Source organism: Saccopteryx leptura, chromosome 2 (genome assembly GCF_036850995.1).
Source record: "Saccopteryx leptura isolate mSacLep1 chromosome 2, mSacLep1_pri_phased_curated, whole genome shotgun sequence".
Classification (NCBI taxonomy): Eukaryota; Metazoa; Chordata; class Mammalia; order Chiroptera; family Emballonuridae; genus Saccopteryx; species Saccopteryx leptura.
The window spans coordinates 265,084,268-265,100,783 of NC_089504.1; the positions used below are offsets into that span (position 1 = coordinate 265,084,268).

General features: G+C 42.8%; 2 protein-coding genes across 2 annotated transcripts in view; one reads left to right on the forward strand and one right to left on the reverse strand.

Moving 5' to 3' along the window:
- Nucleotides 1-2,489: 2,489 nt before the first annotated feature.
- The window catches only part of RNASEL (ribonuclease L), a 15,560-nt gene continuing 1,533 nt past the window's right edge, over nucleotides 2,490-16,516 (reverse strand). The window contains exons 2-7 of the mRNA XM_066361697.1: nucleotides 14,360-16,026; nucleotides 11,658-11,743; nucleotides 9,953-10,158; nucleotides 9,241-9,373; nucleotides 5,736-5,878; nucleotides 2,490-4,698 (exon numbers count right to left, since the gene is read on the reverse strand). Of these exons, the coding sequence (XP_066217794.1) occupies nucleotides 4,518-4,698; nucleotides 5,736-5,878; nucleotides 9,241-9,373; nucleotides 9,953-10,158; nucleotides 11,658-11,743; nucleotides 14,360-15,842 (2,232 nt within the window). The 5' untranslated portion in view covers nucleotides 15,843-16,026 and the 3' untranslated portion in view covers nucleotides 2,490-4,517. The remainder of the gene's footprint in view (nucleotides 4,699-5,735; nucleotides 5,879-9,240; nucleotides 9,374-9,952; nucleotides 10,159-11,657; nucleotides 11,744-14,359; nucleotides 16,027-16,516) is intronic.
- Nucleotides 13,848-16,516, forward strand: part of NPL (N-acetylneuraminate pyruvate lyase) — a 182,937-nt gene continuing 180,268 nt past the window's right edge. Inside the window, exon 1 of the mRNA XM_066361698.1 lies at nucleotides 13,848-13,851. The gene's annotated coding sequence lies outside the window, so the exon portion shown is untranslated. The remainder of the gene's footprint in view (nucleotides 13,852-16,516) is intronic.

The following is a 16,516-nucleotide window of genomic DNA, read 5'->3' on the forward strand; positions in this document are numbered from 1 at the left end:
TTTGTATATGGGCCTCACCTACTAGCCTATATACTTTTGTAAGGTTAAGACCTCATCCTCCTTTTCTTAGTACCTCCAACACCAACCACGGTGATGTGAAATTGAGAGTCACCCGTAAATTCGCAGAGAAGAGACGAGTGAATGAACCGTGCTAGGTGCTGGGGGGTGCGGTGAGGAACACAGAATTTGCAGGTGATGTCAGTGCTGACCTTCTGCTTAGTGACGCTGACTTCACAGTTAGTGTGATTTTGCACGATAAAGAAGAAATATCTAACTGTTCTGATGAATTTTTTTTTGTTGTTGTTCCAGTCATTCTCAATGCTTGAAGAACTTTCTGGTTTATGAGGAAGCTCGTCTAACCCGTTCAGACTAAAGAGTGACAGAAAGAGGCAGAGGACAACGAAACAAGAGAGACTGAGTGAGACCAGCCTTCCACCTTCAGGAGCCTTTTCAGGACGTGGTTCAGGGGGCGGCATGAAACCTCCCTTCTTCCTACGGAAGTGAGATAAGACGGCGGACCTTCAGTTGGAGGGCCTCCGACTGATCAGGTGTTGGCACAGAGGAGGGGGCGCCCGTCCCCCACCCCCACACCTCAACCAGGGCTGCAGAGCATCTACCTGAATAAAGGATGTCTGCATTCATGAGCTGTGGGCCTCCTGTCTTCTTAAAGAGAAGGGCACAAGAAACAATATGTTGCTCTCAGAACCAAATTTTCCAGGAGGCAAGCTGGTGGTAAATCCCGTCTTCACTCCTTAGTAACTTTGTGATTGTCAGCAATTTACTTAACCTCCATGAGTCCAAAGCCCCTTGTGAGTGAAACTTAGATGAAAGTCTCTATCCCCTGGAGTTGTTTGGAGAAGATGAAAGAGAAAACAGAGGCCCAGTGCCCAGCACGGGGCCAGGAATAGAGTCAGGGGCAGGAACATTAGTTGCTGTCATTCTTCCCACCTTTTCCCTAAACTTCCCAAAATGTAAAGTGCGTGCCAAACCAGTAGTGATATAGTTGAACAGTTAATTCCCAAGAAATTTCTGAATGCATTTCCTCCAACAAGATCCATGATTCATTGGGGATTGAGTGGCCAGGTCATCCACAAATCAATTTAATTCCTAACATATACATAGTCACTTGGAGGAGTTATATATCTACAATGAATAGGAGGTAATAAGATTTCCTCCTCTTCCATTACAGGCACTCCCTGAGCCCCTGACAGATGCTTTCAGATATTTGTGATCCCTTATTGAGCACTTACTATGTGACAGGAGGGAGGAGAATGGTGAGACTTGTTTTATAGGCAAGGTAATGTAGGTATAGAGAGGTCAGGTCTCTTCTTGCTTGCATAGTTTCTGAGAAGTCAAATGTAATTCTTATCTGTGTTTCTCTATAGATAAAGCATTTTATTCCTCTGGCTTCTGTCAAGATTTTGTTTGCCTTTGATATTCTGCAGTTTAAGTATGACATGACAGTCATTCTTCTTGGGGTTCTCTAAGCTTCCTGGACCTGTGGTTTGGTACCTAGCATGAATTTGGGTGAAATTCTCAGTCATTATGCTTCAAATATTTATTTTGTTTCTTCTCTTTCTGGTTTTCCTTTAATAACCTTCCAAAACAGACATCATTGGGCCCAGATAGGTTCCTGTTGAATTCTACCAAACATACCAGTTCCCTTCAATCTCTTTCAGAAGCTAAAAGCAGAGGGAATGCTTCTTAATTCATTCTATAAGGCCAGCATTCCTGTATACCAAATTCAGACAAAAACATTGCAAGAAAAAACCCCACATTCCTTAAATGTTTGGTAGAATTCAATAGAGAGCCTTCTAGGCCTGATGATTTGTTTTGGAAGGTTATTAAATATTTATTGAATTTTCTTAGCCAGATATAGACCTATTTAGATTTTTTATTTCCTCTTGAACGAATACTGGGAAACTGTGTTTTTTAGGAAATTGGTCCGTTTCGTCTAGGTTATCAAATTTATGGCATAGAGTTGTCCATACTATCCCTTATCCTTTCAGGTCCATGGGATCTATACTGATGTCCCGCTGTCATTTCTGGTATTAATAATTTGTGTTCTCTCTCTGTTTCTCTTAGTGGCCTAGCTAGACACTTATTGATATCATGGTTCTTTTTAAAGAATCAGCCTTAGCTGATTTAAAATATTTTTCTCTGTTGGTTTTCTGTTTTCAATTTCATTGATTCTTGCCTTGATTCTTATTATTTATATTTTTCTGCTTACTTAGGACTTCATTAGTTCTTCTTTGTCTAGTTTTCTATTACTATTATTAATAGCATATATATTTAAGTCCCAATGGTTATTAACATAATTATGTCATGAATATGTATCTTTAAAAACTGAAAGTTTAACAGCAGTTATTCTAAGTATTGGGATTACATGGTGGCATTTATTTTCTTCCTCTGCAATAAACTAAAATTTAATACACACACACACACATCTCATATATTCCAAATACCAACTATAATTTTTTTATTCATAAAAGGATGACATTGTATGCTTAAAGTAGGTCCTTGGAGTGTTATTCATATTACTAAGAGAAAGCAAACTAAAAATAAGCCAAAAGGAAATGTTTCAATGATCTTTGCCATTTTAACTTGATAGACCATTTTACAGTCATTTAAAATAATTACAATAAATAAATATAGCATTATATTTTTAATATAATAAGTAAAAGAGCAGAATCAGAATGAAATAATACACTAGGGTATAAATTATGCAAATTTTCCTATGCATGTAAACAAAGTCTGAGATGGAATATGGAAATTTAAAGTTTATTATCACAATGAGAGTATAACTGTTTTCTATTTCTGATACTCCATAGTCTTATTTACCAAGTAATAAAAATCAGATTTTTTAACAAGACACTACTATCAACGTTCTTATAATAAATTTTACTACTCTTATAAAAGAACTGGTTTATGTCTTCTTAGAAAAATTTTTCTATTGATTTGATTTCAGAGATAGAGAGAAGGGAGAGAGAGATAGAGGAGCATCAACTCATTTCACTTAGTTGTTCCATTTAGCTGTGCACTCATTGGTTGCTTCTCTTATGTGCCCTGACTGGGGATTGAACCTGTAACCTCTGATGCTCTAGGGTGACACTTTATCCACTGAGCCACCTAAAAATTGGTTTATGTCTTCAAGTTCAAGTTTATTTTAATTCTGGTTATTTTTGACCCACCTCATCTATTAAAAAAAAATCTAATGCTATTTATTTTGCTCTGTTTTTGGTTTACTTCCCATCCCATAATACACAAGAATCTTAGCTGAAGTAGGGAAAGGCCCCGGCCTTACCACTGGCTGGGCAGCACCAGGCCAATCACTGAGCACGTCACATCAGTGTCGCATCTGTGAATGGGCTTTACCCACGCTCTGATGTGGTCTGGGTGCCAAGGAGTCAGAAGGCACACTCAGACTGGGCTGTGGAAAGTGAGGGTGTTCAGAGGACTTCTGAGGAGGGGACACTGGAATTGGATCACTATGGGTCCAAAAGCAAAAAACAAATCCAAGTCACTCCTGTGTGATATGGTCCACACACTCCATGGTCCCGGGCCCTGAGCCAGTTCATAAGTATCCCAACCTTTAAGGCACAGTTTCTCAACCTCAGTACCACTGGTATTTTAGGCTGGATAATTCTTTGTTGTGGGGGCTATGCTGTGTGTGCATTGTAGAACATTTGACAGTATCCCTGACCTCTACTAGGTGCCAATAACACTCCCTACCCCCTAGCTATGACAACCAAAAACTTCCAGGCTCTATCAAATGGTTCCCGAGAGGCAAAATTTCCGCAGCTTAGTGCTACTGCCTTAAAGTCATAGAAAACTAGTGTAGGTGGTTCTAAAAGGAATGAAATTCATGCAAAAATTAGAGCCTTGACTTATACTTTGGTCAATAAAGAATGAGTGAATGAACGAACGAATGAATGAATGAATGAATGAATGAATGAGCCACCTAGATCTCCTTTGACATATTCTTTTTAGGTTTCATCCAGATGAGCCCTGGGCTAGTAATGAAGTTCTAAGGTGCTCAAGAGAGGTAACAACACCACATGTGTTTATACAGCACGCTGTACAAGTTGTATGATCTGGGGCAAGTAATTCAAACTCTTTTGAGTCTCAAGTTCATCAGTTCTTTAATGGGGATATTTAACCCATGTTGCAAGATCATTGGGATAATCACATAAGGTAACTGATGTCAAACATACAGTGTTAGGGATCTAGGCACTTACTCTTCAGAGCAACAGAGGAATCAGCAGGATACCCTTCCAGCTCCTGCCTCTAACCTTTAGCCAAAAAAAGCACCAGCGTAATTTAAGCATATACTTTTTTGTTTGTTTGTTTGTTTGTAATAAACCTATAGGGAATCCATGTTGCCAGGAATTGACATCAGCCATCCAACTCATCCCTCACATGCAACCAAGTTAGTTAAGAGGCCCAGAGAGTCGTGACTTGCTCAGGATCTCACAGCTAATAAGAACCTCATTGAACTCGGAAGACTTGGCCAGCACTCAGAACTGCCCAGCCTGTGGGCCACCATCACCCCTACCACAGCAAGGCTCGAATGCATTGTGAGATTTGGGAAAATGTCTTGCATATTCTGTGTTCTGTAGCTTCGTATAGACATAGATGACCAGCTCAGGGAATGTCTTCTGAAAATACTGGGCAGGGTCTTGAATTATCTCCTTCATACTGAAATGAAATGTAAATATTTTGGCACGTGTGCCCCAAATTCTTCCCCCTTTATAGCATTTGGTCAGGAGATCACTGTGCTCCCTTGATTTCTAGAGCAGAATGAATAAGGACTTGGGAATCTGACAGAGCAAGAGTCATCTCCTGACTCTTCAATTCACTGTGTGAACTTTAACAACGCACTGTCTGTGAACTTCAGTTTTATCATCTATACCAGTGGTCCCCAACACCTGGGGCCGCGGACAGGTAGTGGTCCGTGGGCCACTTGGTACCGGTCCACAGAGAAAGAATAAATAACTTACATTATTTCCGTTTTATTTATATTTAAGTCTGAATGATGTTTTATTTTTAAAAAATGATCAGATTCCCTCTGTTACATCCGTCTAAGACTCACTCTTAACACTTGTCTTGTAAGTTCAACAATTATATTTAAAAATACCACAGTATTTACGCCAGTCACATAATTTTATTATGTGCATTTATCCATCCCACCCTAAAGGCCAGTCCATGAAAATATTTTCTGACATTAAATCAGTCCGTGGCCCAAAAAAGGTTGGGGACCACTGATCTATACAATAGACAGAATACAATTCCCCAATCCCTCATCTATATTTCCAAGATCCAAAAGAGCCCTAGAAACTGCAAGCTTTTTTTCCCCAATAAGTTTGCAGCGAATGTTTTTGGCAGCAAGAGCTTATTTACTAACATGGGGCTACTTTCTAAACTTTTATTAGGTTCCATTCACTTTACCCAGCTGAGCAGAGCCCTGCACTTCTTCACACGTGGGAGTCACTAGACTTCTGTTCAGTGGGACTCCGCAAAAGTTACAAAGAAAGATGAGAACCTGCTGGTCACGTCCACTCCCTCACATTAAGACCCTTGTGATGGCTCTTGTCCAAGCAGAGGGGAGGAGTTGCTTTTCTTTCAGCAACATTAACTTTGTTCTTCCCATCACATAAGCAGATACAAATTTAGAACTGGATTTTTAAATCTTCCTCATTTCCTCTGTGACTTACAGGAATGAAAACAATACTTACTCTTTGTTCTTTTCTTCATTTATGTGTTCCCCCAAATTCCGGATGAACTTTAGCAGATCACCCACAGAATCCTGATATCTTTTGCCTTTTTTGCCTTTTTTTGTATAAAAGGCATTCATTTTTCCCATAACATATTTGTCAATCTAAAAAAGATTAAAAAAAATTACACAAAAAATGTGGTAACAACACAAAATAAATCCTGCTGGGATACAAAAAGGCAAAATACAAATTTGAATATACATCAAAATTACTACTAATTAAAAAAGCAATGCTGTTATTGTGTTTGGATGTGGGATGACCAGTTACTTTAAATGTGTCTGTCTGGGCCCTGGCCAGTTGGCTCAGCGGTAGAGCGTCGGCCTAGCGTGCAGAGGACCCGGGTTCGATTCCCGGCCAGGGCACACAGGAGAAGCGCCCATTTGCTTCTCCACCCCTCCACCGCGCTTTCCTCTCTGTCTCTCTCTTCCCCTCCCGCAGCCAAGGCTCCATTGGAGCAAAGATGGCCCGGGCGCTGGGGATGGCTCTGTGGCCTCTGCCTCAGGCGCTAGAGTGGCTCTGGTCGCAACATGGCGACGCCCAGGATGGTCAGAGCATCACCCCCTGGTGGGGAGAGCGTCGCCCCATGGTGGGTGTGCCGGGTGGATCCCGGTCGGGCGCATGCGGGAGTCTGTCTGACTGTCTGACTGTCTCTCCCTGTTTACAGCTTCAGAAAAATGAAAAAAATAAATAAATAAATAAATAAATAAATGTGTCTGTCTGTTTTCCAAGTAAATTGTTTTCATAGAAAATGAAATACATTAAAGCATGGTTTAGCTTTAGAACATCTTTGGCCACTATACTAGGAAATGGGCCCATTGTACTCAACTGTATCTTTACCCTGTGGCCACCCTTGCAAATTCACACATGATCACATGTCCTCCAGGTGGAAACTGAGACTGGCAGCCATGGCCAAAGCCATTGCAGTGGGGTTTTGTTTTCTTCTCTTTTTAATTCTATGTCCAACAGGGTTACATGTTTCTCCTGGCCTCTAAGTATCCCAAGGCAACTTCCATCATATTAAAGCCTTCCTCTTTGTGCTGACACCTTACAGATGGCTTCGCGTCCAGAAAGAGTTTGTAGGCCCTGGCCGGTTGGCTCAGTGGTAGAGTGTCGGCCTGGCGTGCAGGGGACCCGGGTTCGATTCCCAGCCAGGGCACATAGGAGAAGCGCCCATTTGCTTCTCCACCCTCCCCCTCCTTCCTCTCTGTCTCTCTCTTCCCCTCCTGCAGCCAAGGCTCCATTGGAGCAAAGATGGCCTGGGCGCTGGGGATGGCTCCTTGGCCTCTGCCCCAGGCGCTAGAGTGGCTCTGATCGCGGCAGAGCGATGCCCCGGAGGGGCAGAGCATCGCCCCCTGGTGGGCAGAGCGTCACCCCTGGTGGGTGTGCCGGGTGGATCCTGGTCGGGCGCATGCGGGAGTCTGTCTTACTGTCTCTCTCCGTTTCCAGCTTCAGAAAAATACAAAAAAAAAAAAGAAAGAGTTTGTAGTAAGGGAACAAGACCCAACAACCATGAAGCCGTAGGTCCCGTCGGGAGAGTGACCGGTGACTGGACCAAGACTAGAGAAGATCCGCGGAGATTGCCCAGGTGTCGGAAGTGTGCAGCCCCCGTGGCTGCGGCAGGGTAGGGTAGGGTGGGACAGCCTGTTGAAAGGAGGCAGGAATAGACACCTGAAACCTTGGCTCTGGACCTGAGCTGCCAGAACTGATTGTAAGACCATGAGAATGGGCCAGTCACTAAAATCAATAGAATAAAAGTCTGAAATGGAAATTAAATGATACAGCCTGAAGTTAATAAAAATTCAATATAAGTCAATGCAGTTGAGAGAAAACAACCAATAAACTGGGAAACAAAAGACCAGGGTTTTCTTCCCCACCCTGCTCATCTCTGGCTTTCCAGGCCCGGGTATTTTGGGGTGCTCCTCTGAGCTTCCGTTTCCTCAGCAGTTAAATGACTGGGTGGACCCGATGGCATCATAGCTTTGTGCAGTGAGTGGCTTGAGCCTGTGACCTCTGCAGCCAGACTGCCCCGCTTCAAGTCCTGCTGCGCCCCTTCCTGCTTCTCTGGCTTTGAAAAAATGGTGCCTAATTCTGCCTACTTGCAAAACAGAGATATTTGCCTCAGAGGTTGTTATAAGGATTAACTGTGGTAACTGACGTCAAGTCCTCAGGCCGATAGCCACCATGTAGTCAGCACAACATGATCATTACCTATTACTGTCATCTGCTCTGGTTTCAAATTTCCCCATTTCTACAAGTTTAAGTTTCAGCTGACATTTTATAGATATTCGTTTGGCAAAGAGTCATGGCACACCTACTCCATGCCAGGGACAGAATAATGAACAAGATAACAGATAGTCTCTGCCCTCATGGAATTTACAAGACAGCAGGAAAGATGAACATCCAGCCAGCATTTATGGGCGGGATGTGTAATCTAGAGTTAAGTGAAGGAAAGGAAAGCAAAATGAGACCTGGAAACAAAGAGGTATGAAAGAAACAGAGTCCTAGATCGGCCCAAGATATGGAAGCTGATGGTCTCAGTCAAAGACCTCAGGATGATGGTTTCTCCCATAATGCTTTGCACCTTTGTCTGGGCGCCCAGCATGGGTCACACAGCCATCATTTCTGTGGGTCTCCAGGCCCCACATGGCTCATACCATACTCTGCTTAGTATACCCATGACCTCACATGGGCCTAGCCACTACCTGGTACTTGATAGATGCATGCTCATTAATAATGATGAAAGTTTTGGTAGTACTGACTACATCAAGGTGGTGATTAATTTTGATATTCTGCTGTATTTAGATTGGTGGACCTATTCTTGAAGAGGAGGAATATGAAAGATTGTCCGTTTTCTTGAGCAGAATGGAGGTGTGTTCTGTGGATCCTCAGAGCTGGGCTGCTCATAGGCAGCGGCGGCCTTGGACGGAAAGTGCTTGTAGAAGAGCATCGTGGTGACAGCGTCATTAGCCAAGCCCTTCACAGAGAACAAGCCTTGAGGGAAAGAGCCACAGAAAAGGAAAAGGCTGATGGGCTGGGACAAGACCATCCTAAAGAGGAGCCTACATAGGGTCTATCAAGAAGGTTTGGTGTCTAGAAGGGGAAGCAGAGACTCAGAAGGGAAGAGAGAATTAGGATGGGAAAGAAGAGAAAGGAAATTCCATCTTTCACTTTTTTCTTTTTAATTTTTGATTCTTTGTTATTTCAGCGGGAGAGAAAGGAGGGGGGAGAGAGAGAGAGAGAGGGACATCGAGCTATTCCTATATGTGCCCTAACCGGGGATCGAACCAGCTACCTCTGTGTTTTGGGACAATGCTCTAACCAACTGAGCTATCTGGCCAGGGCACTCTTTTGTTTCTTGATTGGGCCAGGCCAGGCAATAGTATTTAAAAAGTTTGAAAACATATCATAAAACATTACACAGCATCTAATTCCTGAATAACTCCCAGACAGTAGGAATCGTTCATACCTTAGAAGTCCACTGGTGAAAACTGTAATGTTCTTTTGATGGTGTAGGCTCCAGTAATTGGAGGATATAGCTGTCCTTTTTTCCCAGTTTGATGTCGGATTCATTTCCCACATCCCTAAGGGTCCTGTAGCGGCTGAGGATGACAGAGTTATGGACATTCCATCCCTCCCACTCTATCCAGAAAGAGAAAACCATTAGATTTTGGTTTTTAATAAAAGTAGTAAAAATTATGTCTTTAAAAATTCTGCATGATGAGAGAGAGGCATCTCTCTTTCTCTTCCTATTCTTCAGAAGAAGAACTAGAACCCAGAGAGGTTAAATCACCACTCCAAGGACACACATCCAGGACATGCCCAGTTGAGAAGAAAACTTGGTCTGCTGATCCTCAGCCTGACTTCTGCCCATACCACTTCACTGTGATGGTTCATTTTACATGTTAACTTGACTGATCACAGGGGGCCCAGATTAAACACTATTCTGGGTGTGTCTGGAGGGTGTTTCCAGATGAGATTGGCATTTGAATCAGTGGACTCAGTAAAGCAGATTGTCCTCTCCAGTGTTGTGTGTGTGTGTGTGTGTGTGTGTGTGTACACACACACACACACACACACACACACATTTCCTATAGGTTCTGTTTCCCTAGGGAACCCTGACTAGTACGTTTACTGTCTCCATTCTGGAAGCCTGTGACATACACTCAAGTTTCACTTACCTCTCCCAACTCCAAAAGAAAGGATGACCCAACAGGTTACTCAAATGCTTCGTCACATTTTCTCCAGGGTGGCATAGGCTCTTAATGAGGTCCTTAATTTCTTCATTTAGAGAAAGTTTAATCACCTCTTTAGTACTTTTAATCTTCAGTGTCTCAAAAGGGATGTCTCCCCTCGTTACCACATATAGGACCAGCCGTCCAAGGGCCTGCACAAAAGCCACCAATCAAACCAAAGTTCCTTATGAATTATCACTCTATTTGGGTGACCTCAAGCACGTCATGAGGCTAGGGACAACTGGAAAATGGGAGGGATCCCGAGGAGTCCACAGGCTGGCTAGGGAGAGAAGACACAGGTTTGTGCATAGAAAACTCTTCAAGGCAGTATGCAGTCCTCACAGTTAAGGATTATAAGGAGAAAAAGATAATCCTGGGCCTGAGTTGTCAGGGCAGACTGCCTGGAGGAAGAGGGATTTGAGCTGGACCTCAAAGTATCTATAGAAGTTAGATAAACAGGAGAAAGAGAAGAGGTTTTAAATAAGGGGAATGACAGGAGGTGAGAATTTGGACTTTGGGTGGGGACTGTGTCAGGCAGCAGGTGAAGGAGCCAGTCCAGGTCCAGCAGGATACAGTGATGGCCCCAGGGGTTAGGCCACGGCAGGGAGGAAAGGCCTAGAAGGAGGCCAGCATAGGAAAGCCTGCATCAAGCAACATACCAGTCAGAGAAAGAGCTGAAATCTGGAGCCACTGAACCAGCAAGACCAGACCCAGGGAAGGAGAGCTCTTGTCCATTGGACTGAAAGCTCGACACCCAGGAGAGCTCTCTAGGTGCACCCTGTCCTGTCCAGGTCGGAGCCAATGGGAGGGGCTTCATTCTGCAGGAACCGGGTTCTGCCTCTTCTCAGAACTGGTTATTTCAGGGTCTTCACCTTTTGGGCTGCGCTTAGTCTGTTTCGAGCTAGGGATCCCTCCCAGGTGCTTTAGAGCAGTGGTCCCCAACCTTTTTTGGGCCACGGACTGGTTTAATGTCAGAAAATATTTTCATGGACCAGCCTTTAGGGTGGGACGGATAAATGTATCACGTGACCGAGACAAGCATCAAGAGTGAGTCTTAGATGGATGTAACAGAGGGAATCTGGTCATTTTTTAAAAATAAAACATCGTTCAGACTTAAATATAAATAAAACGGAAATAATGTAAGTTATTTATTCTTTCTCTGCGGACCGGTACCAAATGGCCCACGGACCACTACCGGTCCGCGGCCCGGGGTTGGGGACCACTGCTTTAGAGGGTCTTAGTATCTGGCCCTCTTCAGAGTTGGATGGAACAGGAAAATAAATCTCATTTATCTTGTCCTTGGGCAGAAAATGACTCCTGCAGGAACTTTGGAGCTGTTTTGGGGATACCTCTTAGAGGTAATTTGAGAAAAGGCGTGGCATGTTCAATTCATTTGCTACATCACTAGTGGAGAAAGAAAAAACTCCATAGACACAGAAAGAAGCCACAATGACAACCAGTCCACACCAACCCAGGAAAATGCCATTGTCTGCAAGGCAGTGACAGCAGTGAGCGCTGGGGACGGGGGTGGCTTGAAAGTTATTTCCTTCCTGGTTAAAATAGCTACGTCCTCTAATCAGCCATAGGAAATAAGGTAAAGAACGAGTAAAGAAGCAGAAAGATGGAAAAGTAAACCGACTAGAGAAATTACCTCTAGATCTGTCTGGATGTGCTCTGGCTCTCCAGCCCACTTGATGCTTTTATCAAAATCTGCCAGGCGAACAGCATTCTTAGAATCTAAGGGATAGTTTTAGAGGAGCATTAAAAATTCTCATTCTTCATGCGGTAATTTATTTAGATAAATATAAAACACAATGTGTGCTCCATCATCTTGCAATAATAAAGCTTATATCTGCATGGCTGTTTACTTCTCAAAACACTCATGGGCACATCATTTGACCTATTAAGAATCTACCAAATAACAGGCCTTATATTTTATTTTTTCCAAGCCAGGAGGTGGGAAAGGATGAAGACAAATTCAACCAGCACCCTATTCGTGCAAGCCTGGAATCCATACCATAAATGTTACTTTATATAGCAAAATAGGGACTTTGTAGACGTGATTAAGAATTCTGAGATGGGAGAGATTATCCTGGGTTATCAGGATGAAACTTGAATGTAGTTACATGTATCCTTATACAAGGGAGGCAGGGCGGGATTTGACAGCAGAAGAGAAGATAATGTGACTACAGAGGCAGAGTAAAGTGATGCCTCCACAAGCCAAGGAATGCTAGCAACCACCAGAAGCTGGAAGAGAAAAGGAAGAGTCCCTCTTATTGCTGCCAGAGGGAATTCGGCTCTGCTGACAACTGATTTGGGACCAGTAAAACTGATCTGAAATTTGTGGCCTCCACACTGTGGGAGAATATGTTTCTGTTATTTTAAGCAATTGATTGTGATCATCTGTTTCAACAGCCATAGGAAACTGAGTTTGCCATGCTTCCTTGGGTGTAAATTCTGTTTCATGCATCTTTTTCATGGTATTGGCACTCAAATATCCTCAGTGATTTTTTACTGTAAGCCCTACTGTGCAGCTGAGAATCCCTGAAGCCCTGTGAGCTGCTTCTGTTAATGCCACCCAACAGAGGGGAAGGATGGAGGCTGTTGTCAGAGCTTCTGCTTTGCATTGGATTCAGTGAAACTTGGCACATGCCACTTAATAGGGTGCTTTGGCAGAAATCTTGTGGGCTTAATTGTTTTTTGTTTCTCTTAAGATATTAACCACTCAATGCCTCAAGGAGAAAGCCTGTCTACAGACAGACATGCTTGTCATAGATGCTTGGTCCCAGGGGAAGGAGTGCACAGGATTTGATCTTCCCAGTTTCCACTGATGCATCAGTCTGTGTGTTAGCTGGTCCTCTGTCCTCTCCTGCTTCTGGCTTCTATGCTCTTGATAGATGCTGTTTTTGCACGGCTCCCACTTTGGTGAGTGATATTTACCAGTGGCTCCCTGCATTTGTCCTGGGCTCCTGTGATCTTCAATCCCATCCTATCCATGTTTACGCTCTCTAGAGGTCTTCAAAGATTTTGTTCAAAAAATCTTTTATTTATTTATTTTTAATCTTGATCTTGGCTATGAATTCATTTAAAAATCCTTTCCTAAAACTTTTGGGATTTGATATAGAAAATGAATTATAGTATATGTTAGGTTCACCTTGAGGCAGAAATAGAATCAATTTTTTATTGTTCAAGCTTGAAAATGAAGGAAGTGGTCTAAAAATTCCAAAGAATAAATAGTCACAGGTTGTTTTTCTTTAGGACATGATATATGACCCTTTTACATCCAGATCAGTGGTTAGATTTGGAAGGACCTTGCCCTTGGCTGAATCTGACTCTCTTGTTAGAGCTGCACATATTTCTGGCCCGTGTCAGTCTCCCAGGCAACGCTGCTTAAGACCAGGAAGAACTGTCACTAGCACCTGTCTTCAAACTATAAGCCAAAGCAGAGTTGTATTCCTATGTATACCTATTTCCCTCCTCCAGGACCTTAAATGCTATTCTTACTTCTCCATACCTGAACCCTCCTTTTGCCCTGTTCCCTTACACTGAGTTTAAATCTCAATGCATATCTGTTAGGTGTTTGCTTAGCTTCTAGACGAGTGCCTGACCTTTGTTCACACCTACAATGTACAGGTGCCTTGCCTATTTAACATCTGCTTTTTGACCTCATAACAACCATATGAAAGAGATATTTTCAGACTCAAGTGAGGAAACCAAGGCTCATAGAATTAAGTGACTTGTTCAAGGTTACAAAGCTATAAAGTAGCAGGACAAGGTTTCAAGCCTCCCTAAAGGCAATTAAAGCCAAAGCATTTTCTACGGCACCATATTGACTCCTCGGACTTTCCATTCACTTCTGCTTATTTCGCCTAATGTTGTTTTCATTTATTTTGTTTTCGGTTTGAACTAGTAGATGCTGACTGTTCCATCTGCTTGGAGGAACTGCTTTCACTGTGTTGAGGATTGACATCCTCATTTTTGAACTGAGTTTTACCACTAAGTTTCACAATAACTGTCACCCTGTCTCAAGAAGCACACTTTCAGGGTTCTCAAACTTAAAGACTACTCTAGGAATCCAACTTTCTGGAGCTGGCTCCATCTAAGACATACTTCACATTTGTATCTGCCAAAGGCAATGTGAGGTTAGCTGGTATCCGTTAGCATTCGCGACCTCCATGAGGAGGAAGGGTGATCACCAGAAGCAGGAAGACTGCACTGTAATTATGACTTTCTTGTATTAACCCCCAAACTGAATAACCCACATTTACTCTAGTCCTTTCCTACCTGCAATGAAAATGCTTTCCTTTTGTCAATAAAGACCCCACAACTTCTAAGAGACGACTGGGGACTCACCTATCAAGATGTTTCGTGGCTGAAGATCCTGGTGAGCGTATCCACATGACAAATGTAGCTCAACAACAGCCTTAAATATAGATAAGAGGATGTCTCGGGCCAACACATCTTCCTTGTTCTCCACAGCCTCCCCGCCGTGATTGCCCAAGTGCTCCTCCAGTGTCCGTTCGCAGAGGGAGATGCACACATTCAGACAGACCCCATCGCTCTCAGTCCCGTACAATGTCACCAAGTTACTGTTCGCTCGAATGCTCTGCAGACAGGAGACTTCCTTTTGTCCACGAGTGCTGACTTCGGAGAATCGCTTCACCGCTACCTCTTGCTCTTGGTAGAAGCCCAGGTAGATGCCCCCTTCTGAAGTGTCAGCAATTTTATATTTTTCCCCAATAAAAATCTTGAGTTTGCCAATCACAGGGGAGTATATCCTATGGAGATGTTTCAGGGCCGGCCCCCAACGTGAGCTCTGGGGCTTCCAGTCTTCAGCAGGAGGGGGGGCATCCTCTCTGGCTCCGTGACAGCGAAGAAGGTTAACAAGGTCATTGTTAAGATACCTGCGCTTCGCTAACATGACAATGTTCCCACAATCTGCGCTGGCTCCTTTGTTACACAGCAACTCGACAATTTTCGTCAGTTTGAGGTCGACAGCCCACCACAGTGCTGTTTTGCCATCCCTGTCTGTGTCATTGATGCCTATATGTTCTTGTTCCAGAAGCATCTGCACCAAAGCCAAGTGATTCTTTTCCACGGCCAGAATCAGGGGCGTCTTCCCTTTCTCTCCCCTCACATTGACATCAACCCCATGGTCCAACAGAAGGTGAGTAATGGCCTCCACATTACTATTATCAGGTTTCACTAGAGCGTGGATCAAAGCATTTCTGCCCATATTGTCACAGACATTGACATTGGCCTCCATCTCCTCAAGGAGGAGCCTCAAGACTTCTACCTGTCCCTTTTCAGCAGCATCCATGAGAGCTGTGGCCCCTCCTTTCCCAAGCTTCCTTTGATCTTCTATTGTCTTTCGACCCAAATCTACCTCTGCTCCCAGCTCCCACAAGAATTTTAAGGCGTCAACCCGACCATACACAGCGGCTTCCATGAAAGCTGTGAAGCCATTATGATCACACTCATTGATATCTGCACCTAGGGAAAGGAAAAGTCGGAGCAGCGTCACATCTCCCACAATCCCAGCAATGATGAAGGGAGTGGCCCCATTTTTCTTCTTCAGAAAAGGGTCAGCACCACTACGAAGCAGGAGATCCACGATGTCTTCCCTGCAAGTTTGTACTGCATTATGCAAAGGGGACCAACCCCCATCCTCTTCCTGGAAATTGACATCAGCCCCTCTTTCCAGCAATTGCTTCACCAACATCACGTCTTCTTGTTTAACAGCTTCTATCAACAAGTAGTTGTCGTCCCCTGAAGTCCTCCTATTAAGGGAGGGTGTGGGTTTCTTCTTGGGGTTGTCATGGCTCTTGGTGTCCATGATGGTAAATACCACCGGTTAAAACTTTTTGCCTTTCTTTAAGAATATGAAATTTTACCTCTTTGGGACTTGATCACAGAAACATGGAGCTCTAGAAACTCTTGCCAGGGTAAGTAAAGTTTATCTGGCTACATCTCAGCAGTATGAAGAAGGACAATACTCTTGGAATTTTCTGATGTTATTCCTAGAGACAAAAGAGGTACTTTGTAAGTTTTTAATAGTCAGAAGAACATCTGATTTAGGAACATTATTTTACTAGCAACTTTTTCAAAATATATCTACTTATTTATTATAAGACTTTGTATTATATAATATTATAAATATATAAATTAAAAATATAAAAATTATTATGTTGTAATCCTACTTCCCAGAAACAGACATTATTACTCTTTTGATATACTTCTACAGATTTTTAAAAAATAGTTGGAATCATGCTGTGTAACTTTTCATCTTCCTTTCATTTATATTATTAATAATTTCTTATGTTATTACAAAGACTTTTTAAATGTTTTTAATGGCTGTGTAATATGTCATCAGTCAGTTGTTTCATTTCCTTATTACTGAGCAGTTTTTTAAAATGATTTTTAAATAAGATTTTTTTTAATTTTTTTTAAATTTTTTTAGATTTTATTTATTCATTTTAGAGAGAGAAGAGAGAGAGAGAGAGAGAAAGG